At 50.5% G+C, this 26,471-nt stretch overlaps 2 protein-coding genes across 2 annotated transcripts in view; both read right to left on the reverse strand.

Annotated features, from left to right (window-relative positions):
* Nucleotides 1–295: 295 nt before the first annotated feature.
* Nucleotides 296–19,515, reverse strand: LOC115080994 (beta-1,3-galactosyltransferase 1-like). Its single transcript, XM_029585495.1, has 2 exons — nucleotides 19,417–19,515; nucleotides 296–2,230 (listed from the first exon to the last, which is right to left on the reverse strand). Exon 2 carries the CDS (start codon nucleotides 2,184–2,186, stop codon nucleotides 1,107–1,109), a length of 1,080 nt encoding a protein of 359 aa, XP_029441355.1. The 5' UTR covers nucleotides 2,187–2,230; nucleotides 19,417–19,515; the 3' UTR covers nucleotides 296–1,106.
* Nucleotides 19,516–24,432: 4,917 nt separating this feature from the next.
* LOC115080951 (potassium channel subfamily T member 2-like) overlaps nucleotides 24,433–26,471 on the reverse strand; it is a 94,981-nt gene continuing 92,942 nt past the window's right edge. The window contains exon 29 of the mRNA XM_029585426.1: nucleotides 24,433–25,552. Coding sequence (XP_029441286.1) covers nucleotides 25,435–25,552 — 118 coding nt within the window. The 3' untranslated portion in view covers nucleotides 24,433–25,434. The remainder of the gene's footprint in view (nucleotides 25,553–26,471) is intronic.

Raw genomic sequence — 26,471 nt, forward strand, 5'->3', positions numbered from 1 at the left:
GAGTATTGGGAGGCTCCAAGCTAAGAAGGTGCCCCGGATGTTTCTCTCATGATTCAGCCTCCGGTCCCTGGGAAGTGCAGCTCTACAGAAGGGGGCAAGCGTTCTCCCTGCCAAGGCTTGAGTTGGGTGCATGGAAGGAGACCTCCAGTTCCAGGTAAGAGCTTTGTGCTTTACTGCACAGAATGTAAACTTGTATTATTGTTGCACGTATCTTATGTTCTTGTGTTTTGTATTCATAATTATGGAGGAAGGAGGGTTATAGATGTCACTTTCTGCTATTCCTCATTGTTTATTTATTTGATTGTTTTATATACCGTCATTGCACGTGAGAGTCACGTGATCAGCGCGGGGTACAGGTTTGACACGCAGACGATGCGGTGTATGGAGGTAGGGATACAACCAGCGTTAAACAGGGAAAATACACTCTAGCTACAGAGCTTTACAAGGAAACACTGTGAGCAAGAAACAAAACCAAACAACAATGTAACTTACAGTAACATTGTAAATATGCACAACAGGAAGCAAATCCTTACAGTATTATACAACGGACCAGCAATAATGGGAGGAGAAGGGAAGAAGGGAACCCTCAGATCCTGCCAGAGTAAGCCTGAGATGGTCCTTCTAAGAAGTAGGGGGCTGGCCTTATCTCTCCCCCCCCCCCCCCCCCCAAGACAGTTTCTAGCTGCTCTGGTACAGCTTAAACATGGTCCAAATGCGGAAATTCACTAGATGCTTGCATGGCTTCCTTAAGGTGGCGCGTCCCAGCACGCAGTTGAGGTAAAACCAGGGTGGCGGCAGCCTGTCCTCACAAAGTGCAGTCGGTTGTCACTGCTACTGCTCTTTCAAACTTTGGACAGTCCATAAAAGTAGGGAAGCACGCAAAATTCAAAGTTCACCACCAGATGGCAGCACAGCTCCAGCAGCCATGGGGAATGGGGCGATATAACCTTGCAGTCTGGATTTTACCAGCCTTCCTCATGATTTTTCCTTGCCCTGGGTGATCCTGTTGACCTCCCCCCAAACAAATCTCCCAGCTAGGGCGTGGGTGGAAGGAGAGGAGTTTTCTATTTTCATGGAGGCAGACCTGGCAGATACCTGCATGTGTTTCAAGGTCTCGGGTGAGGTGGGGCTGAGAAGGGTAGAGCCCGGTGCCCCATGGCTTGTTCAGAGCAGTCAGTGTTGTTCTGGAAGTCGGGCCAGAGCTCTAGAAGCTGCTCTGCACTGTAGTGGTGCACAATGATGAGTTTCTTGAACTTGCACCTGTCATAAGCTATGTGGTGCCCATTGAATAGTCCAGCGGGTGGTTTTGTGATCTGGATTTGCAGCTCATAGAGGCAGATCCCCATGAAGACATCCTCCATGTTGACCACCTTGAGGCTCTGGGCCACATCATAGATCCTCTTAGCCATGTCTGCTGAGAAGACGTAGCCTGGCCCAGAACAGTACGGGGGGTAGGTGTCATTGGGGTAGATTTCCTTGGGCACATACCACTTGTATGCCTTGCTCCGCAGCGGGCCTGTGTTGGCCACTATTAAGCCAGAGATGTAGCGCTCCCTGGGCAGCTCCTCTGGCTTCAAGAGACTGTGCACCAGGTAGTCTGCATTGAAGAACATGTCGCTGTCCACTTTCATAACGTATCTGGCATTGGGGCAGTACCTGCTTACCCATTCCATGCCCATCAAGGTCTTGAGGGTCAGGTTGTGGTAGGTGTCCAGGAAGTCCTGCTGAATAATGTCCCCAAACGTCCTGCTCTCCTCCTGGAGAAGGTTCTGCACAGGGCCACCAAAGGCTGGCGCCATCCCGACTAGAAAGAGCCTTGCAATGGACACCCCAGGAATGGCGCTCTCGTTGCCCCAGGTTTCTCTGATGGCATTCCTAGCAACCACATTCTTTGCCTCTGCTATGATCATCAGCAAAAGAAATGGTGAGGTCTCCTTGCACTTGTCCGGCTCATTGAGAAGGAATTGGTAACTGTAGGGATAGACAACCTGCAGGGGGTGCCTGGCTTGCGGCGGTGGTGGTGGTGACAGTGGTGAGATGTTCTGAGTTTGGTCCATGAGCTCCACCTGCTGCCAGGCCTTACGTCTTGTCCGGGTGTGCACTGAGAGTAGGAACATGCTTGCAAGGAAAAGCAGAAAGGTGAAAACACAGAGGAATGTGCATTGTTTCTTGAGGACATGCCTCATGCTGGAATCACCTCTTCTGGAATTGCCTACGAGAGGGCTTTGGCCTGAAAAGGAACCAAAGATTGTCATTAGGAAGGCAAACCAGAGTTGTCCCAAGCAAACGGGTCGCTGGACTGGCTGAAGGTCCCAGGTCCTCTTATAGCATGTACAGTGTCACTGATGGACAGTGAGATCAGAGGGCCACTCAGGTACCTTAGAACAATGGTTCTCAACCCAGTTCCTGGGACACAGCCAGTCGGGTTTTCAGGATCTCTACAATGAATGCACATGAGATGGTGAGATCCATGCAAATCTCTCTCATGCATATTCATTGTGCAGATCCTGAAAGCCAGCTGGCTGCCTGTATCCCCAGTACTGGGTAGAGAAACCCTTGAACTAGAGAAGAGAGTGTCCACCCAAACAGGCAGTCCCAAAAACTAAAAACATCTATGAGAGCCCCCGCCCCCAAGCCCTGGGCAGAATTTAGGTTAGAAGAGTGCAGACATCCGGAGGAATGATAGGGGTACAAGAAAGCGTTTAAAAGAACCAATTAGTTTTCAATCCTTGTCGTCTATGCCTATAGCTGGTACAGGAAACACAAAGAATGTGACAATGGAAATGTTATGGCAAGCAATAACTCTTGCAAAATAATATAATAATATTATTATAATAATATAATAATATAAACTATAGCTTATATTATAGATATATAATATAATATAATATAATATATAATATAAATAATATAATATATATATATTAATATATTAATATATAATATATTAATATATTAATATAAATAATATAATATAATATATAATATAATATATAATATAAAATAATATAATAATATAAACTATAGCTTATATTATAGATATTGTAAATATATTTATCTAATGTAAATATCTTTATCTAAAGTTATCCTCTCCTTTTTTCTTCTCTTCTCCCAAGTTTTAATTCCCTTGTTATTTGTAACTGCTCACTTCCACAGGTTACACTGTTGTTCATTGTACACCCCTGTTATATGTAAACCGGCATGATGTGATTGTATCATGAATGCCGGTATATAAAAATCTTAAATAAATAAATAAATATAATGAAATTGAATATAAATATTAAAGAAATGCAAGATGTTTTGTTAAATTTAAATCCTATGGTAACAAATTATGGGGTAACCTTAAAACAAAAAGTAGAGGAGGATATAATCTCCATTAAGAAAGTTCAGACCTCTATAATTCAAGGGGAATCGGCGGTATTGAAAAAAGTTGTCTTTGGAGAACTCTGTTAGATATACAAATTTAAGAATACTAGTAAATTTTCCAAAATGTAAGATGGTTTCTTTGAAAGAACAATTGAAAAATGATTTCCTTGAAATATTACAAATTTCATCTGAAAATCTTCCACTGATTATAAATGTGTATTTTTTAAATGGGAGAGATCAAGGTATAACATCTGCTTCGGCAGTTCAAGAAACCTCATTAAATGTTACCGAGCTGATAGAAACATCATATAGTTCCCAGGTTGAGAAGAGAGGAACTCTTTTGGTAAAATTTGCCCTGTCTTCGGACAGGGATATAGTGTTAAAAAGATCTTCCCTTTATCTGGGACAAAAAATATGGTTATACCCCGATGTAGCTAAAGAAACACAGCAGAGACGAAAAAAGTTTATAACTTTGGCTAATTTAGCAAGAACATTTGGCATTCAAGTAATTATGAGATTTCCGTGTAAATGTGTTATGCGCATAGATGGAATAAGGTATGTTTACTACGAACCTGAACATCTAGAAAGGTTTTTGGAAGAACGTAGGAACCAGAGGGAGGGGAGTAGCACCTAAAGTCCAGATAAAAGTTGGTAGTAAATGTAATATCTGAATTTTTCTGTAACTTATGGAAATATCATTATGGTTATTTTTGCTCAAATTTGCTCCCAAATTAGTTTGGTAATATGGAAACCAGATAAAGTAAGAAATTATAGGTTTTGGCTTTACCTATCGGTTATGTAATGATTATAATTGCCGATGTGCATTTATAGTCAATTATAATTGCAGATGTGTATAATTTGAGAGGGAACCTTCGGTTCCCTCTCAAATCAGAGTGGCACACAAAGGAACCCTTCAAGTTCCCCCAAATGAATCCACCCGTCTAACCTCCACGAAAGAACGAGCATTCTCCACAGTTGGCCCCATCATCTGGAACAACCTGCCCACTGATCTAAGACTTGCCTGACTACCTTCCGAAAAAAACTCAAGACTTGGCTTTTCGTCCAAGCCTTCCCTCAAGCCTAACATTGCAACAGTTTCTTTCATATAGCCCAATAGACTAAATGTCCGACCCAGCCATTGTATATTCATTCGTGTTCATTCTCCAGTTTTTTCTGTCCTTTCTTTCCTGGCTACCCTAGCCCCCAAGTTTATTCTCCATGTTATTTGTATCTGCGCCTCGGCCTTCTTGTTATATGGTTCTGTTAAGTTAACCCCTACGTTTGATGTAAACCGGCCTGATATGAAGCTTGTCATGAAGTTCGGTATAGAAAAATGTTAAATAAATAAAAAAAATAAAAAAAATACCCGGACGAAGATTTCAACCAGCAGTCTCTGCTTTGAAAAATGTTAATATGAGGGGGAGGGAAGGAGCCTCCCTGACCAGGGCAAGTCCTCGGCACTATACATGCGCAAGCAGGGTTTTTATTAAACATTGTGTTTGAAACTGGTTATGCTGAAAGTAAAAGGCCACCCAGGCATGAGACCGAAAATATGCAGCAACTCAACTCAAGCATCCAGCACCCAGAAGCGCATAGCGATCCGTTCCAACAGCGCAGCTTCGCTCCGCGCCTTATACCACGCAGCCATCTGTGGACGTCTTCCAAATCGAGGCCGGGGTCAACCCGGCTGCATGGAAAGGCTGCTTTACACTTCGGACGAATAACCTGGCCCCCCCTCCCACCCACCGTGGGAGGCAGAGCTGTGGAGAACGTTAAGACCCAAACAAGGCTCTCTCCCTAGCCCGTGCTTTAAAGTTAGCGAAGCGCGGCGGCTATCGTGAGCCCCCCCACCTGGCAGTTTCTTACCGCAGGATAGGTTAAGAGATGGACCCCGCAGTCCATCTTGAGGTGGAGGTCGGAATGGTCGGCGCCGGTTCCCGCCTCCTTCCCCCTCAAAAGCCACCAAGGAAGGACGATGAGAAAATGCCGTTCTGTGCGCTAGCTCCAAACCTGACTGCGAGGAATCCGCGCCTGTTTTTCGCCTGGGGAATTGAGGCGCTCGCGGTCTCTCTGCAGCCCTGGACTGTTTCTCCACCCCCCCACCCCCCCCGGTTGGGAAACTCTTTGTAGCGGCCCCCGAAATCCGTGCGATGCGCGGGCATTCTGAAGCAAGACGACGACGCCCCTTCCTTAGCGGCGCTCAGTGGCCTTGCGTTTAGCCCGGGGCCTCGCAGAAACCGTTGGTACCCGGAAGATGAGACTTGATTGCCGGTCAAGCTCTTCCCTGCACTGCGCTGCAGGAGTCCTGGAAAAGCCCAGTTTTAAACAATTCTAGGGCCTTGTTGATGACCAACAAATTCTTGACCCTCCACCTCTCCTCCATAGATCACTTGTGAAATTCCCTTCCCAGGGCACTGCCCATAGTAGCTGGATCAAGATGTTTAAGAGTTTGCTTAAAGCTGACCTCTGACCTCTGAGTGTTCTTGTGCTTAAAGGTGACCTCTGAGTGAGTGTGTGTGATTAAAGCTGACCTCTGAGTATGCTTGTGAATAATGCTGACCTCTGAGTGTGTGTGTGTGATTAAAGCTGACCTCTGAGTGTTCTTGTGCTTAAAGGTGACCTCTGAGTGAGTGTGTGTGTGTATGTGTGATTAAAGCTGACTCCGGAAGGGAAGAAGGAGGCAGAGGCATAGCCGGAGTGACCACAGTTAAAGGCGGAGTCGCGGCTCCCGATACCCGTCCGGGTGAGGGTTGTCTCGGTGACCCGGTCGCAGAAAGGGTCGGTGCCTTTTCTGGACGGGTTTTTTTCGATGGTGGCTCGGACGAAGGCGAGGTCGATGACTTTACTTCCTCGATGGTCCGAGACTTGCGGTGTTGATGCCAATGCTTCTCTCTATGATCCCCTCGGTCCTGAGGGGGATTAGAGGTAGTTGAAGGCCGAGAAGTCGTCGACGCCGGACGGTCACCAGCCGGTGGCCGATACTGGCACGAAGTGGTTCAGACGACATCGATGCAATAGACAGCGTTGGAGTCTGAGAATGGAAGAGAAGAGAAGTTCCATTTTCTCCACTCTGGCCTTGCGACCTTTTGGTGTCATTAAGGCACATTTGGTGCAGGTCAGGACATCATGCTCGCACCCGAGACACATTACACAGACCTCTTTGCATCACCTCAAAACCGCAAGTTAAAGAGTTTTTTCTCTCTCACTCGCAGCCAACACTCACAGCCAAGAGATGCGTTCTCCCTCTCATGGGCAACCGGTCTCCTATATGCATTCCCTCCACTTCTCTCGAAGACTCTCGTGAAGTTATGTCAGGACAAGGGACGCATGATCCTGATAGCACCTCATTGGCCTCGCCAAGCGTGGTTTCCAATACTTCAGGATCTCTCCATTCGCAGGCACATTCCCTTGGGAAAGGACCCGCTTCTAGTCACTCAAAACGACGGGTGCCTTCGCCACCCCAGTCTTCAAGCCTTGTTCCTGACGGCATGGATGTTGAAAGGTTAATTCTTCAGCCACTTAACCTTTCGGAGCCAGTTTCTCGTGTCCGGTTGCTTCACGGAAGCCTTCCATGAGAAAGTCTTACCTCTACAAATGGAACAGGTTTAAGTCATGGTGCTCTTCTCAATCCCTTGACCCCTTTACCAGTTCCACCACGAAGTTTCTAGACTATCTCTGGCACCTGTCAGAATCAGGTCTAAAAACATCCACTATCAGGATGCATGTCAGTGTGGTGGTCGCCTTCCATAGAGGTGTCGGGGATGTTCCTATTTCAGTACAGTACAACCCCTCGTAACACGTTTTCTGAAAGGCTTGCTTCACCTCAAGCCTCCACTGCGCCCTCCGGCCCCTTCCTGGGACCTCAGTCTGGTTTTTGGGTCGGCTCATGAAACCACCATTCGAGCCTCTCCAGTCCTGTGACCTTCGCTCTCTCACATGGAAAGTGATTTTTCCTTCTGGCAATCACTTCAGCTCGCAGAGTTAGTGAATTACAGGCCCTAGTTACCTATCCGCCTTACACTAAACTCCTGCAGGACCGGGCAGTACTCTGCACTCACCCTAAGTTCTTAGCTAAGGTAGTATCGGAGTTTCACATTAACCAATCCACCTTCTTTCCCAGGCCCCACTCCAATCCAGGTGAGCAGGCTCTGCATACCCTTGACTGTGAACGGGCTCTAGCCTTCTACCTAGACCGTACAGCTGCCCACAGGAAAAACACTCTTTTTCTATTCCACCAAATTGGGGAACACTCTCTTTCCATTCCACCAAATTGGGGCAGCCTGTGGGTAAGCAGACTCTCTCCTCCTGGTTGGTGGACTGCATATCCTTTTGCTATCAGCAAGCGGGCATTCCACTTCTAGACCGTGTTAAAGCGCACTCTGTGAGGGCCATGGCGACTTCAGTAGCGCACCTACGCTCGGTGCCGCTTCCTGACATTTGCGGGGCTGCCACCTGGAGTTCTCTCCACACTTTCGCAGCCCCACTATTGCTTGGACAAAGCCGGAAGACAGGATTCCATCTTCGGCCAATCTGCCCTGCGTAACCTGTTTCCAACGTGACGTACCTACACCCTTCCGCCTGCCCGGTGGGGTTCAGGATGCCCTCTACCAAATTCCACCCCACTCCTTCTGCCTACTGCACATCTTGGGTACAGTTGGTGCATTTCTCGGACATCCTCAGCTCGGTACTCACCCACGTGTGAGGACTACCATCCTGCTGTCCTGTGAGAACACCTGTTACAGGTAAGCAACATTTGCTATACAGTTCAGATGTCAACCCTTTAACCCTTACAGCTTTGGAGCATAGCCCTTCCATCTCAGCTGGGGCTTTAACCAACCGCACCTTACCTAAAGCACCTCATCAGGGGGGCTGGGCCCCATTTAGTGACAAGCAAACCTTAGCCCCTAGGTGGCTGCAGGCTCCAAGAAGATGCTGCCCCCTCTCCCCATGCCCAATCATGCTGCCGGCACTGCTGAGTGGAGCACGGACATTATAGGGGGAGGGGGGAGTGGAGACTGGGTTTGCAGCAGGAAGGGGGTACAGACCTGGGCAGAGAGTGGCAGGGGGTCACTGCAGTACATTCTGTGTTTTTTGTTTAAGCCCCGATGACTTCCAAGCTGCTAAGGGGCAGGAGCTGCAGAGACCCTAGAGAGATCCTGGCCCAGGGGAGAACGTAGGGAGAGGTGCGGACACAGGAGACATGGAGGGAGGTCAAGGGTCACAGAATCTCACACTCATTCCAGCCCTCACCTGCAGATGTCTGGGAAGTTGCAGGGAGCCCCAGAGAGATGGATCCCGGCCCAGGGAGGGACCGGGTCCCAGGATCTCACCCTCTGTCCGGCTGCGAGCTGCAAAGAGCCCTACACAGAGAGAGATCGCGGCCCACGGGAGAAGGTGGGGAGAGGCGCGGGCAGAGGTTGGAGAGGGTGCGGGGAGGAAGGCACCGGGGGACGTGTGCGATGCTGCTGTGTGGGGATCGCTCCCTTATGCAGAGCCCTTCAGCAGCTCATAAAGACTCTGAGGAGCTCTGCTTTCCTATGGGAATCTAACTTTTTGCTGTTTAATGCGGCGATCGAGGAGGCTCCTGCACAGGTCAAGCAGTTCATATCTCAGGTTCTTAAGGCTGCGAGATGCTCGGTTCCGTCCGAATGGAAGAAGATCGCCGCTCCGGCAATGTCGCGGGCCTGCAGCCGTCCGGATGAGATGCACAGGGGATGGAGCAGGTCAGGGCAAAGCGGAGAAACGGGCTGGATCCTTTACAGATATAGGGAAGCCCTAGGAGAAGGGGAAATCCGAGCATTGTCCGGGGCGGGGGAATAACAGAAGGGCGGGGGATATTGTTCTATACTTTGTATCTGCTGATGACTAAATTATGATGGATAGAGGCGTTGGGCACTTGCTGTTTTCCTGATAAAAAATAAAGTTTATTGTAATAAAATCACATCGAAGTGTGTTTAAATCAAAGAGAAGATGGATGTGAACCGCGGGACTTGTGGTTTATAAGTGGCTCCCTCTGAGCACTGAGCCACCCGTGGATCCTGGGAGGCTGTAGTGCTCCGGGTAAAGATATCTTTTTGGGGGTGGGTGGGGAGGCGTTTTTACTCCCTGAAAAGGTCAAATATAAGTTCCGAAAAGAGCTTAGTGTGAAAGCCTCGCTGACCCAAGGGTTGGGAGCTGGGTTAGTAACAGTGAGGCTGTGGGTTCGAGCCCCACCAGCTCAGTAAGACCAGGAAGTGGTAGTTTTGGTGAAATTTGGGCCATTTTTGCCTGGTAGAAAGTAATAAAAGCCCCCGCTGCTGGTGGCTCTTTCTTGTTATTAATTAAGGCTCTTTCTCATTAGAGGTATTCACCGGAATATGCTTGGAACACAAGTCTAACTGACCCCCCTCCTCCCCATCCACCCGCACCACTTCCCTACACTGGCCCCCACCTAGCTTCTGGCTAAGCTAGACTCGAACCCGCGCCCTCCTATATTCGAGTAAATCCCTGTAACGGAGCCATCGGATACTGCTGCTGAGCCACCAGTCAGCGAGTTACAGACTGTAGTGCTCCTGGTAAAGATATCTTTCAGGAGGTGGGTGGGGAGGCGTTTTTATTCCCTGAAAAGGTCAAATATAAGTTCCGAAATGAGCTTAGTGTGAAAGCCTCGCTGACCCAAGGATTGGGAGCGGGGTTAGTAACATTGAGGTTGTGGGTTCGAAGCCCCACCAGCTCAGTAAGATCATGGATGGTAACATCCTCTCCGCGACAGAGGATGTTACTGACCAGAAAGGGGTAGTTTTGCTGAAATTTGGGCCATTTTGCCTGGTAGAAAGTAGTAAAAGCCCCTGCTGCTGGTGGCTCTTTCTTGTTATTAATTAAGGCTCTTTCTCATTAGAAGTATTCACCGGAATATGCTTGGAACACAAGTCTAACTGACCCCCCTCCTCCCCATCTACCCGCACCACTCATCTACACTGGCCCCCACCTAGCTGCTGAGCCACCAGTCAGCCGGTTACAGACTGTAACCCGGGTTTTTACCCCTTATTCTTCTCCTAGCACAGGACTCCAGCCTAAGGACCAGCCCTTCACAGCCGGCTCTGCACTCTCCGGGCAGCCGGGGACAGAGGCTCCGGGGTTTTACCCCTCTTTCCAGGACTCTCTTGTATTACACCCTCCAGTGATTAACAGATCCTCGCCCGCACTCACAAGAATGAAATGTTCTCTCTTAAAATAAAAGAATCTTTCTAACGCACACAGTGCGCGGTGAAACCTCCTCCCCTATGCAAACAAACATTAAACGTGGACAGATTATGGGTTTCTAGCAGGGGCTGTTAGACCCGGGCTGCGGGGGAGCTTCTGAGCCATCTCTCGCCGGCACAGACCGTCCAGAACTGCCCTGGAAAAGGAAGCCCCCAGGACAGATTTTGCCTTCCCCGTGTGCGATATTTACCGCTCATTCTCTCACACACATCGCATCCCTCGGTCATTCATTCGTTCATTTAACCGATTTCTGGTTCCATGCAAACCCCTCTGTCACAATCAGACCGTGAACACGGAGCAGTGAGAGCAGGCTGGCGGGAAGAGCCGCTTAAACCCCGGGGACCTTTGCACGGTTTGCAGGACTTGCAAGCTTAAAGCCTGGGGAGGGGGAGGCCGTAAAGCGCCGCTCATGTCTGGGCCAGAACCCGCGCTTCCCCACAGCCTTAGCCCCCATTGCTCCTTCCGTGCTAAGCGGCTTTTCCCGGCAGGGCGGCAGCTGCCCGCTCTCGGTCACCGACCGGAAGCTACAGCTCCGCCATGGCTGTGAGGGCGAGACAGGCAGGGTCGGAGCCTAATCACAAGAGAGAGCCCTGCTGCAGCCCCGCCCCTTCCTGCTGCTGCGAATGGACGGCAGGGGGAGGAGGCGGGGCACAGCACAGCCCGGTCCCAGCCGTTCCTTCGCAGCGAGCAGGAGCTTCAGAGAGCCCCAGAGACGGATCCAGGCCCAGGGGAGAAGGTGCAGGGGAGGAAGGCACCGGGGGACGTGTGCGATGCTGCTGTGTGGGGATCGCTCCCTTATGCAGAGCCCTTCAGCAGCTCATAAAGACTCTGAGGAGCTCTGCTTTCCTATGGGAATCTAACGTTTTGCTGTTTAATGCGGCGATCGAGGAGGCTCCTGCACAGGTCAAGCAGTTCATGTCTCAGGTTCTGAAGGCTGCGAGATGCTCGGTTCCGGCCGAATGGAAGAAGATCGCCGGTCCAGTATTGTCGCGCGCCTGCAGCCGTCCGGATGAGATGCACAGGGGATGGAGCAGGTCAGGGCAATGCGGAGGAACGGGCTGGATCCTTTACAACTATAGGGAAGCCCTAGGAGAAGGGGAAATCCGAGCATTCTCCGGGGCGGGGGAATAACAGAAGGGCAGGGGATATTGATCTGTACTTTGTATCTGCTGATGACTGAATTATTATTATTATTATTATTCATTTCTTTTATATACCGACATTCAATCGAGATATCACATCGGTTTCCAGATAACCAAGAGAATAGTGCACAACACCTCTCTCCATCATAGAATAATGGAGAGAGGTGTTGTGCACTTGCTGTTTTCCTGATAACTAACTTTATTGTAATAAAATCACATCGAAGTGTGTTTAAATCAAAGAGAAGATGGATGTGAACCGCGGGACTTGTGGTTTATAAGTGGCTCCCTCGGAGACCTGAGCCTCTCGTGGATCCTGTAGTGCTCCGGGTAAAGATATCTTTTAAGAGGTGGGTGTGGGGGCGTTTTTACTCCCTGAAAAGGTCAAATATAAGTTCCGAAAAGAGTTTAGTGTGAAAGCCTCGCTGGCCCAAGGGTTGGGAGCCGGGTTAGTAACAGTGAGGCTGTGGGATCGAACCCCCAGCAGCTCAGTAAGACCGTGGATTGTAACATCCTCTCCGCGACGGAGAAACTCAGGAGGACCGTGGATTGTAACATCCTCTCCGCGACGGAGAAACTCAGGAAGACCGTGGATTGAAAGATCCTCTCCGGGACGGAGAAACTCAGGAGGACCGTGGACAGAGGTGACAGAGAAAGAGCGACAGAGAAAGAGCGACAGAGGTGAATGAGAAAGAGCCTTAATCAGCTTTTACTACTTTCTACCAGGCAAAATGGCCCAAATTTCACCAAAAGTACCCCTTTTCTGATCCTCTGTCCCGTTGTGATCCTGTCCCGGAGAGGATGCTACAATCCACGGTCTTCCGGAGTTTCTCCGTCGCGGAGAGGATGTTACAATCCACGGTCCTCCTGAGTTTCTCCGTCGCGGAGAGGCTGTTACACTCGTACGTCCTCCTGAGTTTCTCCTCCGTCGCCGAGAGGATGCTACAATCCATGGTCTTCCTGAGCTGGTGAGGCTTCGAACCCACAGCCTCGCTGTTACTAACCCGGCACCCAACCCTTGGGCCAGCGAGGCTTTCACACTAAGCTCTTTTCGGAACTTATATTTGACCTTTTCAGGGAGTAAAAACGCCTCCCCAACCACCCTGAAGAGGTCAAATATAAGTTCCGAAAAAAGCTTAGTGTGAAAGCCTCGCTGGCCCAAGGGTTGGGAGCCGGGTTAGTAACAGTGAGGCTGTGGGTTCGAAGCCCCACCAGCTCAGTAAGATCATGGATGGTAACATCCTCTCCGCGACAGAGGATGTTACTGACCAGAAAGGGGTAGTTTTGGTGAAATTTGGGCCATTTTTCCTAGTAGAAAGTAGTAAAACCCCCAGTCTGCTGGTGGCTCTTTCTTGTTATTAATTAAGGCTCTTTCTCATTAGAGGTATTCACCGGAATATGCTTGGAACACAGGTCTAACTGACCCCCCTCCTCCCCATCCACCCGCACCACTCACCTACACTGGCCCCCACCTAGCTGCTGAGCCACCAGTCAGCCGGTTACAGACTGTAACCCGGGTTTTTACCCCTTATTCTTCACCTAGCACAGGACTCCAGCCTAAGGACCAGCCCTTCACAGCTCTGCACTCTCCAGGCAGCCGAGGACAGAGGCTCCGGGGTTTTACCCCTCTTTCCACGACTCTTGTATTACACCCTCCGGTGATTAACAGATCCTCGCCCGCACTCACAAGAATGAAATGTTCACTCGTCCAGCACTGCCCTGGGAAAGGAAGCCCCCAGGACATATTTTGCCTTCCCCGTGTGCGATATTTACCGCTCATTCTCTCACACACATCGCATCCCTCGGTCATTCATTCGTTCATTTAACCGATTTCTGGTTCCATGCAAACCCCTCTGTCACAATCAGACCGTGAACACGGAGCAGTGAGAGCAGCCTGGCGGGAAGAGCCGCTTAAACCCCGGGGACCTTTGCACGGTTTGCAGGACTTGCAAGCTTAAAGCCTGGGGAGGGGGAGGCCGTAAAGCGCCGCTCAGGTCTGGGCCAGAACCCGCGCTTCCCCCAGCCTTAGCCCCCATTGCTCCTTCCGTGCTAAGCGGCTTTTCCCGCACGGCGGCAGCTGCCCGCTCTCGGAGCGCACGGCCGGGCTCTCGGTCACCGACCGGAAGCTACAGCTCCGCCATGGCTGTGAGGGCGAGACAGGCAGGGTGGGAGCCTATCACAGGAGAGAGCTCTGCTGCAGCCCCGCCCCTTCCTGCTGCTGCGAATGGACGGCAGGGGGAGGAGGCGGGGCACAGCACAGCCCGGTCCCGGCCGTTCCTTCGCAGCGAGCAGGAGCTTCAGAGACCCCCAGAGACGGATCCAGGCCCGGGGGAGAAGGTGGGGGGAGGAAGGCACCGGGGGACGTGTGCGATGCTGCTGTGTGGGGATCGCTCCCTTATGCAGAGCCCTTCAGCAGCTCATAAAGACTCTGAGGAGCTCTGCTTTCCTATGGGAATCTAACGTTTTGCTGTTTAATGCGGCGATCGAGGAGGCTCCTGCACAGGTCAAGCAGTTCATGTCTCAGGTTCTGAAGGCTGCGAGATGCTCGGTTCCGTCCGAATGGAAGAAGATCGCCGCTCCGGCAATGTCGCGGGCCTGCAGCCGTCCGGGTGAGATGCACAGGGGATGGAGCAGGTCAGGGCGATACGGAGAAACGGGCTGGATCCTTTACAACTATAGGGAAGCCCTAGGAGAAGGGGAAATCCGAGCATTCTCCGGGGCGGGGAATAAAAGAAGGGCTGGGGATATTGTTCTGTACTGTGTATCTGCTGATGACTGAATTATGATGGAGAGGGGTGTTGTGCACTTGCTGTTTTCCTGATAACTAACTTTATTGTAATAAAATCACATCGAAGTGTGTTTAAATCAAAGAGAAGATGGATGTGAACCGCGGGACTTGTGGTTTATAAGTGGCTCCCTCGGAGACCTGAGCCTCTCGTGGATCCTGTAGTGCTCCGGGTAAAGATTAATAACAAGAAAGAGCCACCAGCAGCGGGGGCTTTTACTACTTTCTACCCGGCAAAATGGCCCAAATTTCACCAAAACTACCCCTTTCTGCTCAGTAACATCCTCTATCGCGGAGAGGATGTTACGACCCACGGTCTTACTGAGCTGGTGGGGCTTCGAACCCACAGTCTCAACGTTACTAACCCGGCTCCCAATCCTTGGGTCAGCGAGGCTTTCACACTAAGCTCTTTTCGGAACTTATATTTGACCTTTCCGAAAAGATATCTTTACCCGGAGCACTACAGCCTCCCAGGATCCACGGGTGGCTCAGGGCTCATTAAACAGCAAAAAGTTAGATTCCCATAGGAAAGCAGAGCTCCTCAGAGTCTTTATGAGCTGCTGAAGGGTTCTGCATAAGGGAGCGATCCCCACACAGCAGCATCGCACACGTCCCCCGGTGCCTTCCTCCCCGCACCCTCTCCCCTGGGCCGCGATCTCTCTCTCTGTAGGGTTCTTTGTAGCTTGCGGCCGGGCAGAGGGTGAGATCCTGGGACCAAGTCCCTCCCTCCACGTCCCCTCTGCCCGCGCCTCTCCCCATCTTCTCCCCTGGGCCGCGATCTCTCTCTCTGTAGGGCTCTTTGTAGCTTGCGGCCGGACAGAGGGTGAGATCCCGGGACCCTGTCCCTCCCTCCATGTCCCCTCTCCCCAAGCTGTAACTCTGTCTGCGCCTCCCCCTACCTTCGCCCCTTGGCCGGGCTCTCTGCACTAGATGACGCCATAGGCCAGGGATTGTTAAAAATCAATTTTGTTACCAAATCATGGGCAGATATTCAAAAGAATTTAAAGAAAATAGAGGAGTGGAATGATGAACCAATTGAGGACATATTAGAAGAAGCTCAGAAAGGGTTCGTGAGGTGGGAGGAAAATAAACAGAAGGCCAAAATTATGATGAATACAGTAAATGAAATTATTAAAAGGGAGACATGAGAAAAAGAATGAGGAAGGGAAAAAACTAGGGGAAGCTGGCTGACAGGGAGAGGTCGAGGTCAGGGAGGTAGAGCTTCAGTGGGAGTCCGGGGGAGGATACACACCCTAATCAGGGGGGGGGGGATGTTTGCATTGCGGGCAAATAGGACATTTCAAGAGGGAATGCCCCCAGATTCTGAGGGAGGAGAGAGTCTTTCAGAGATGGAGAATATAAATGAATAGGGAGGTCAGGGGCTACTAACTTTAAGGTCCTGCCGAGAGCCCTTGATAAATTTGAAGGTAGGACCGAGGAAAGAGGAAATCTTTTTACTGGACCCAAAGCTGCCAGATCTTCAGTTATAAACTTACCAGTAGGGGTCGGAATAATGCCTCAAACGTTAACAGTCACAGTCTTTTTTTGTCTCAGTTTTACTGGGTAGGGGTCTCCTGGTCCGGTTAAGAGTACAAATACAAGTGATAGGGGATCAGTTGACTGTCCATATGAATCCCCTTAGACCCCGAGATGAGGTACGGGATGGAAACATGGGAGGATTAAACATTGTACCTTTAGGAATTAAGCTGAAACCGGGGAAGGTATGTCCCGGGGAAGGATAGTATGTCAAAGACAGTATCCTATTTCCCTCGAGGGAAGGAAGGGTCTGCAGCCAATAATAAATGAGTTATTACAGGACGGGCTGATTGAACCCTGCATGTCACCATACAATACCCCAATCCTCCCAGTAAGAAAACCAAATGGTACCTATAGGTTAGTACAAGACCTGAGGGAGTTAAACAAAATAGTACAAGTTAGACACCCAGTAGTCCCGAACCCTTGCACCCTGTTAAGTAAAATCCCCCGAGAGCACAAGTGGTTCAGTGCAATAGATCTGAAGGACGCCTTCTGGGCTGCCCCTAAGCTGAGGAAAGCAGAGACCTGTTTGCATTTGAACGGGAGGAAGGAGCAGTCCCAGTGGAAGGGTCTTCCCCAGGGGTTTACAGAATCCCCGAACCTGTTTGGACAGGTCCTGGAGCAGGTTTTGGGGGAGATTCTTATTGCCCCCGGGGACACATTTATCACAGTGTGTAGATGATTTGCTAATCTCAGGGGAAGCAGCGTCAGAAAAGCCACTAATCAGTTGTCGAATTTCCTATGGGAACAGGGTCTGAGGGCATCCAAGGCTAAGCTGCAGTATGTGGAAAGGGAAGTAAAGTATTTAGGACATTTAATCAGCGAGGAAAAGAGGAGAATAAACCCTGAGCGAATACAGGGAATAGCAGAACAGTCAGCCAGTACCACAGAGCAAGAGAAGATGGAGAAAATTCCTAGCATTAATAGGTTACCGTAGATGGTGGCTAGACTCATACGCCCAGAAACCCAAGCCCCTTTATTCTAAACTAATAAAGCCGCGGAAGCCCCAAAGCGAGAGGTTCCGCGGAATGTGCTGAAGCAGATCGTGCCACCATTTTAACCAGAACGACGTGGCCAAGAGGCGAAAGAGGAAGAGTTATTCCTGTGGCCGAGGTCTAGCTCGACCTTCCGGGACGCGGGACTGGTAAAGATGCCCGAATATCCATCCATGTGAGAGGAACAGCCTGGCATTTGGCATCCAAGGAGCAATCTGTAACATTCGTGATTTACTACAATTGATCTGCAAGCCAAGCGGAAATCTGGGCGCGCCTTTAGAGTTTTCAGGTAGGGCCCGGCCCGCCCCCCCGATATGAATATTTTTGTGTTCTTCCGTTCTTACCTCATTAATACAATGTCCTTTACAGTGATGAAAAAGTAAGCCAAGAAATGAGTCTTATTTGAAGCTTGCTCAAAAAAAAAATATTCTTCTCTGTGATGTTAATTAATATCTTTGCAAATACTGCTCACTGGCGCCACCCAGTGGGAATAAATTGCAATGTGGCCATCACGGTGAAAGGTTGGAGAGCCCAGTTTTGGGCTGCCTGACTCTCCTGGTTTTCTTCCCCTCCCCAAAGTGCTGCTCCTGTGCCCTTCCCCATGCAGAAGAGCTCCAGAGCTACCTGAACCATATTCAGAGTCCAGAACTGCCCAAAGAGTCAACACCCATGTGGGATTCTCCCACCTCCAGACTGGATCTCGAGGGAGCAGAGTGATGGGAACTAACAGCTCGGGGGGGGGGGGGGGGGGGAGTTAGTGAAGCATGCCCACCTGCTTTGTCAAATGGTTTTGTGGGTCTTTTACACATCTGGGCATCCCCTCCCACCACTAACAGCACACACACTCATACATAGGTGCCAGCTCTGTAGGGGCCCCCAATATAGAACAACCCCCCAATATAGAACAACTGCTGAGAGAGCCATTGGGCTCGCTGACGAAGCCTCTTCCGAGGGAGCTACGGAAAAGGTCGGAGACCTGCGGGTGGAAATTGGGGACCTTTCAGATATACCGGATGGCCGGGTCAAACAACATTAGATTCATGGAGGCGAGGTCTAAAGGACTTGGAAGCTGTAATTCTCAATCTGACTAAAATAACTTTGGAAATAAACCAGCAATTTCCTAAGATGGACGCCTCAATTAAAGATCAAAAAATTAAAACAAACCAACCAACTACAAGAGTGGAGAAGTTAGAGGTGAATCAAAATGAGATATTTAGGGTAGAGGATAGAAATATAAAGAGGATTGAAAATTTGGGAAAACTTAGGAAAATATTCAAATGTAAGTATTTTAAGTTTTCCTTACCCTCCTATTGAAATGTTTAAAAAGTATTTTACCCAAATTTTCGGGCTACCAAAAGAATTGTTTCCCGTATTTACTCGAATATACTATTTGCCAGAAAGAGAGGAAAAAAATACAGCAAGATCAAGAGTTGCTTCAGACACAAGATAATTTGAATCTGACTCAATTGTAAGACTTTACCTTCAGAGACCGATATGAAACAGAGAAGAAGATTATTTCTCTCGTTTACCTCGGTAACGGATAGAGAGTTGGTGTTTAAACACTTTATGCGCAATAGGTGCCAAGGTGCGGGTCTATCCTGACTAATCGAGATCTACGCAAGAGAGGGGGAAGACGTTTATCCTTGTGAAGTCTGAAGTAGAAAGACGAGGCGGTAAATTTGTTGTTAAATATCCCCCGCAAATGTATTTTAACATAGAAAGAGAATCGATATCTTTCCGTTGAACCTGCAGATTTGCATAAGCTTTTGGAAGGCCACCGGTAAGAAATAACTGATGGGTTTGATGCATTGTAGAAAGAGTCCAGCGAGCTAAGTTGAATTCAAGAAGGCATGGGATAGACACAGGGGATCCCCGAGGGAGAAGGTGGCAGCTGGGCAGACAGGACGCAGGATCTTTATCTGCCGTCATGTTCTGTGACCTTATCTAAGACGCAGGGGGCAGTGGCTGATAAAAAGACATTTTATGCCATCCCAGAAATCCCCTTCTGTTCCCCCTGCGGGAAAGCTTCTCTTCAAGGCTGTGAGCAGCGCACACTTAAATATCCCTCTCTTACCAGGCGCGACAGCCAAAGTCCAGGGCAGAAGCAGTCCTGCCCATGAGGTCAGAGGAGGAAGAGTGGCAGGCTCCCAATTCAGGAGGGAACCCCAGGCCAGAGGAGAAGCAGAAGGGGGGGGGGGGGATACGTTTTAAATTGCATTTATTTTAACAACAAACATCCCCCACATATTCCTTCCTAGTCTCACACCCCCCCCCCCTCCCCCCTGGTCCCACCACCACCACCACAGCTGGACCTTCAGTAAGAGGGACTGGTGGAGGAGCTCTCCCCACTCACCTGCTGGCAGGACCCGGGGTGGGCCACGTTGCCTCCTTCCCGTCAGCTGCAAACTGCAGGCGCTGCTGGGTCGGCAAGGAGCAGAGTCCAGGTGGCTGGGAGGGCTGGCTCCAGGGGTTCTCCTTAAGGCTGCCCGCCCTCCTGAGACACTCCCCCAGCAGGCACAGAGGGCAGGGATCAGAGCATGGCTGGGGGACAGGCAGCATGAGGGAGGGGAGGCGCACCCTCCGGCTACACACAGGCTCCTAGCACAGGGAGGTCCCACGGCAAGTCAGGGGCAGGGAGCAATCAGTGCATTTATAACACCGCTCAGTGCTTTCCAAGCAACCCAGCTGGGACATTATAAATACCAATCACCTCTCTGTGACTGTACAGTGCTGTGTTCACTGATGGAACTTTATAAATAATCACTGCTCTGACTGTTCAGTGCCGTGAACACTGACTGAGCTTTATAAATACCAATCACCTCTCTGTGACTGTACAGTGCTGTGTTCACTGATGGAACTTTATAAATAATCACTGCTCTGACTGTACAGTGCCGTGAACACTGACTGAGCTTTATAAATACCAATCACCTCTCTGTGACTGTACAGTGCTGTGTTCACTGATGGAACTTTATAAATAATCACTGCTCTGACTGTACAGTGCCGTGAACACTGACTGAGCTTTATAAATACCAATCACCTCTCTGTGACTGTACAGTGCTGTGTTCACTGATGGAACTTTATAAATAATCACTGCTCTGACTGTTCAGTGCCGTGAACACTGACTGAGCTTTATAAATACCAATCACCTCTCTGTGACTGTACAGTGCTGTGTTCACTGATGGAACTTTATAAATAATCACTGCTCTGACTGTACAGTGCCGTGAACACTGACTGAGCTTTATAAATACCAATCACCTCTCTGTGACTGTACAGTGCTGTGTTCACTGATGGAACTTTATAAATAATCACTGCTCTGACTGTTCAGTGCCATGAACACTGACTGAGCTTTATAAATACCAATCACCTCTCTGTGACTGTACAGTGCTGTGTTCACTGATGGAACTTTATAAATAATCACTGCTCTGACTGTTCAGTGCCGTGAACACTGACTGAGCTTTATAAATACCAATCACCTCTCTGTGACTGTACAGTGCTGTGTTCACTGATGGAACTTTATAAATAATCACTGCTCTGACTGTACAGTGCCGTGAACACTGACTGAGCTTTATAAATACCAATCACCTCTCTGTGACTGTACAGTGCTGTGTTCACTGATGGAACTTTATAAATAATCACTGCTCTGACTGTACAGTGCCGTGAACACTGACTGAGCTTTATAAATACCAATCACCTCTCTGTGACTGTACAGTGCTGTGTTCACTGGTGGAACTTTATAAATAATCACTGCTCTGACTGTTCAGTGCCGTGAACACTGACTGAGCTTTATAAATACCAATCACCTCTCTGTGACTGTACAGTGCTGTGTTCACTGATGGAACTTTATAAATAATCACTGCTCTGACTGTTCAGTGCCGTGAACACTGACTGAGCTTTATAAATACCAATCACCTCTCTGTGACTGTACAGTGCCGTGAACACTGACTGAGCTTTATAAATACCAATCACCTCTCTGTGACTGTACAGTGCTGTGTTCACTGATGGAACTTTATAAATAATCACTGCTCTGACTGTACAGTGCCGTGAACACTGACTGAGCTTTATAAATACCAATCACCTCTCTGTGACTGTACAGTGCCGTGAACACTGACTGAGCTTTATAAATACCAATCACCTCTCTGTGACTGTACAGTGCTGTGTTCACTAATGGAGCTCTAAAAATCATAAACTCTGCTCTGATTGTACAGTGCTGTGTACAGAGCTTTATAAATAACCTCCACTCTTTGACTGTACACTCTGATTGAGCTTTATAAATACTAATCACTGCTCTTTGACTGTAGGTATAGAGGCAATACTTTATAGAGGGACTTGACACTTTATAGAGGGTAAAGTAGGAATCTGGAGGGTGAAAGGCTGGATATTTGTTAAGGATTGTGCGGGCATATAATACATTTCATGGTAAAAAGGAATTATAATTCCCAATAAGAGTATTTTTTTCTGTTTTGAAACAAACGTTCATCATTCCAGTGACAGTTATGTGTTGGAATTGTCACTAGTTTCTAAGACTCAATGGCTGCAGTGCTGTGCAGTGTCCCCAGATCAGTAGAAGGGATGGTGATGGGGGGGGGGGGGGGACACACCCATGGTGCAGTGGAACTGGGAGGAACTTGGAGTGCAGGGAGGCTAAGGTGTTGTGCAGTGTCTCCCAATCTGTGGAAGAGAGAGTGCTGGGAGGAGCCCAGAGTGCAGTGCAGGCTGCAGTGCCATTCAATGTCTCCCACTCAATAGAAGAGAGGGTACTGGGGGGGGGGGGGGATAGCCTGGAATGCAGTCATATGCAGTGTCTCCTGAGCTGTGGAAGAGATAATGCTGGGAGGAGCTTAGAGTGCAGTGCAGGCTGCAGTGCCATTCAATGTCTCCCACTCAATAGAAGAGAGGGTACTGGGGGGGGGGGGGGGATAGCCTGGAATGCAGTCATATGCAGTGTCTCCTGAGCTGTGGAAGAGAGAGTGCTGGGGGGAGCCCAGAGTGCAGTGCAGGCTGCAGTGCCATTCAATGTCTCCCACTCAATAGAAGAGAGGGTCCTGGGGGGGGGGGGGAGCCTGGAATGCAGTCATATGCAGTGTCTCCTGAGCTGTGGAAGAGATAATGCTGGGAGGAGCTTAGAGTGCAGTGCAGGCTGCAGTGCCATTCAATGTCTCCCACTCAATAGAAGAGAGGGTACTGGGGGGGGGGGGGGGGGAGCCTGGAATGCAGTCATATGCAGTGTCTCCTGAGCTGCAGAAGAGATAATGCTGGGAGGAGCTTAGAGTGCAGTGCAAGCTACAGTAATTTGCAGTCTCTCAATCAGTGGAAGAGACAATCCTGGAATGCAGCCTGAAGTGCAGTACAGGCTGCAGTGCTATGCAGTGCCTCTCAACCAATGGGAAAGACAGTCCTGGAAAGGAGCCTGGAGTATAGCGCACCCCACTGCCATGCACTGCATCCAGGCCTCCCATGGCCAAGCCAGGTGCTCTTTTGCCCATCCCAGTAGATGTCGCTTGAAGAGCGATTCTCGGGCCAGCCCACCTGCAAGACCACAAGCCGTGGCCAGCCCGAGGAACAGGAGCGGAGGCCAACACTCTGGTCCCCTGCCTGCCGTGCCCGTCACCACAGGGGTTTGTTAAATTGCTGGGTCCTCGGGTTGGACTGCAAATCCCCCCACCCCTCCCACGATCTAAGACAGAAAACCAGCAGCCCTGACTTGTACATCTCATATACAGCTTTATTGTACTCTGTACATTTGCAAAGTGCATGTTCACAGTGTAACTATGGACATAGAGGATGTCCGATGGGGGGGGGGGGAGGATAACATTTACCGGTCTCCCCCCTATCCGAAAATCACAGCCGGGGGGCCACGGAAAGCGATAGGATGGACTCTGCCGCCGCCACTTCCAAACGCTGCCGTGACAGAGGGCGGATGGCACCTCGGCCCCTCTACCCCCTGGGCTGTGTGTGTGGGGGGGGGGGGGCAGCCGTCTCCTTCCGCCCTTTTGTCCGTCTCTGACATTTCCCACCATCTAAGCCCCCTCCCTCACGCTCGATGGCGGCATTTCTTCGGTGCAACGTTTGTGGACCCCGGAGACGAAAACACAGACGTGTGTGTGGGGGGGGGGGGGGGGGGAGCGTTCCCTTGAGTTGGGAAAAGCAGCTTATTCTCCCCCCCGTGAGGCTCCCGGTCCTCCGATGACCTTCCTTGGCGGCCGTGACGCGTGCGAGCTCCGGGCGGGCTCTCGGTTGGTGGGCAGGAGGGGTAGGACCGGTAATTTTGCTCATGTTGGGGGGGGGGGGGGGGGGGGGGGTTTGCCGGCCGACTGTTTGGGCAGGAGAGTGCAGGGGCTAACACTCGATTCCAAATATCGTTGGAAGAGAAATAATTATTGTAACACTAAGGAGGTGCATGTTCGGCCCCCGTGGGTCCGGATAGCAAAGCGAGGCGGGAGAAACGTCTCCGGCCACCCCTTGGAGGTTTGCTCCGGGCTGCGGCCGCTCCGTGGGACAGAGGCAGCTGACTCAGCCCCTCCTAGCTACGCCCCCAACCTATCCGGCTAAGCGCAGCTGCACACGGACCTCCCCGGGAATTCAGCCATTGCTTGCTTTTCATATGCATAGATTTCCAGATCTATATCTTTTTTTTTTTTACTGAGCAAAGTGCAGAATGCGATAGCAGGATGGGGCACTGGGAGTCAGATCACCCCCCGCCCCTCCCCACCCCCCCCCCGAAGGAAGAAAATCAGCAAAGAAACGGGGAGCGGGAGCTTCGTCCACGATGAAGGGGTTTGTCCGATTCGGTGCCGGCAGTTTTCCTCCTGGTGCTTTGCGTTTCGAGCTGGGGATCCAGTGCCCTGGGCCTTCGTTGACCATCGCCAGCGGGGGGGGGGGGGGATTCTGCCTCCGTCCTGCGCCCCTTTTCCTCCAACTCACTTAGCCCGGCCGTTGCGATGACGATCCTGGCGTTCCCTCGCATCCCTGGGAGCGGAAGACCCGACCTGCGACGCTAACCGGGATCTGTTTTGGAAAGGACGCTCCCAGGAGCGAAGGCAAGAGCGTTGGGCAAGGCACCTTGCTCACTCGGCTATTCTCGGCGACCTGGCGCCCCCCCCCCCACCTCACTCAGGAGCTGGTGAGAGCCCCTCATTCGGCAGAAGAATTCATCTTAACCTGGGAGAAGAAAATTCACGATGCCTGAGAGTTGAACCATTCAACCCAAGCTGAAACCCTTCGGTAACGTGGCCTCACGTCCTCGAGGTTGCAGCCGTGATGTCGGCAGTTCAGACCCGAGGTGCACCCATGGGCGTAGCCGGCGGTCTCGCCGAGAGCATGCAACAGACGTGCGCGCCAACTACCCGTGATCCAAGAGCGACCCGGGGGGGGGGGGGGGCGGTGGGTCGAAAAGGAAGCCTGGGGATAGTAGGAAGGTCCCTGGGGCTTACATTCATCACATACACAGTGGGACCATATGGGGACCGAGCTCTGGGCCCTGCCCTTCTGGGGCCAGAATGGTAAATAAGCTCTCTGTCTGAGCCAAAGAAGGTGGGTGGTGGGTAGGAGGGACCCCGACCACTGCCTTGGTGCTGGCAGGCAACCTGTGGGCCCCAGGTGAGTTGATACAACACAAGATCCAACCAAATGAAATTGTAGTTACCCTATCTGCTGTGAAATTCTCCCCCGACGATGTCCTCCCCCCCCAAGAACTTCATGTGGGTTACTCTCCGACTTAAGGCAGGTGAGACGTTCCTCGTTTTATAAACTATCATTCACCCCCCAAAGCATTCTGGCCACTTGGACACTTGATGCTGCTCCTACGAACGGGAGCCTCTCGCTTGTAGCCTGACTCGGTGGATAACTCTACCACCACTTACCCCACAGCGTTCGTTATGAAGAAATGCACCATGGAAACAGGGCCAAGGGCTTAACAACCAGCGAGGGCGGGGCAGCTGCCCAACCGTTGGGAGCAGGCCCGTCCCATCTTTATCCACTGCTTCTTTGGCAAGGGAGGGGGTAGCTTTAAAGACACATAGGATGGCCATCGTGATGCTCCTGTTCACCACCAGCGCACCCAGCGCGAGATCCGGTACCGCCTCCACCATTCCTCAACAACTCAACCCAGTTGACGATGCAGCTTCAAGAAAATTGCCTGCGATCGCCCCATGTGGCGAAGGTGCCTAGATGTCAGACAAAGCAAGGAGAAATAAAAACAAGCACAAGACGCCATATTGGTTCACTTGGTAAGCTGTCCTCTGTCTTGGCTAGAGCCCGGTCCATCAGAATGGAGGCGATTCACAGTGTTTACTTCCCCCGAAAACCCAACAGGTCAAACCAAGAGCGCGTGGAAGGACTCGGCATCGCGGTCCGTGCAGGGCGAAGACTCTGCTCACAGGTGAACGCTGTCCTTGGTGTCGCGCCGCCGTCCATCGGAGCAAGCCGTGCCCGTCTTCTGCTTGCTGCTGCCGGATGACACAAGCGTGAGAGGATCCGGTCGGATGAGATAGCTGTGGGGAGAAGGCGACAACAACAGCGCTGAAGTCAAGCCATGCCGCAGTACCCAGGCGCCCTGGGAAAGTGCTACACTGAACAAAACGATACAGAGGGGCCACTCATCCTGAACATGGGCGTCAGGTGCTAGGCAAAAAAATACGTATTTTAAAAGGGAAATAATAAATATACGATCGATCTGACATTTTCTAGACTGCTCAAATCGGCCACGGCTAGCAGGGTGGATTGCAATAGAACACACACACACAAAATTTACAATAAATAAATAAATAAACAAACACACAATAAAAGCGCATAATTGCTCATCCAATTAATATGCTAATTGCATCATATTCTGCAGTTTCCACATTCCATGAAACCACACCTGTGCCATTGTGCACTTTCCAGTATCATCTGGAAATAAAAAGCCTTTAACCAGCTTGCGAAACCTAAGGACATTGGCCCTAGCTCTTATTTCAGTTTCTTCCGCTGAAACGGTTCGAGGCACCTCGAGGGGACGGCTCATTGCGTAGATACTCAGCACCGAGCCATGCCTACACGTAAATGCGATAGTAAGCAGTTTGAAATTGCAACCGATGATGCGACGCGGCGCGGAGAGGGCTTAGCACTCTCGGAACGATGGTCACCGCCTATTCTGCAAAAACCTGCAACCTCCGCAGTTCTCAACAATAAAAAACGCCGCAGTGACCCTCATGAACGCGGCCGAGGCCGCCGCTCGCAAGGCTTGAAAACCCAAATAAGGTCTTTTTTTGTTTTTTAGTTGCAAAGAAGCCTTCTCAGAACCTGCTGCGTAACCTAGCAGGACTGCTCACTCCGCTAACTTGCGATGGGCATTCGGGTGGCGCCCCCCAGCCCAGCTGCCAACGTCGCCGCGCGGCACTGACCGCCGCCTCCGTTTGGCCACGGCAGCGCGGA

Source organism: Rhinatrema bivittatum, chromosome 19 (assembly GCF_901001135.1).
Source record: "Rhinatrema bivittatum chromosome 19, aRhiBiv1.1, whole genome shotgun sequence".
NCBI classification, from domain to species: Eukaryota; Metazoa; Chordata; class Amphibia; order Gymnophiona; family Rhinatrematidae; genus Rhinatrema; species Rhinatrema bivittatum.

Excerpts from the sequence above, each read along its gene's own strand:
- LOC115080994 (XM_029585495.1), bottom strand. The coding sequence starts at position 2,186 with ATGAGGCATGTCCTCAAGAAACAATGCACATTCCTCTGTGTTTTCACC.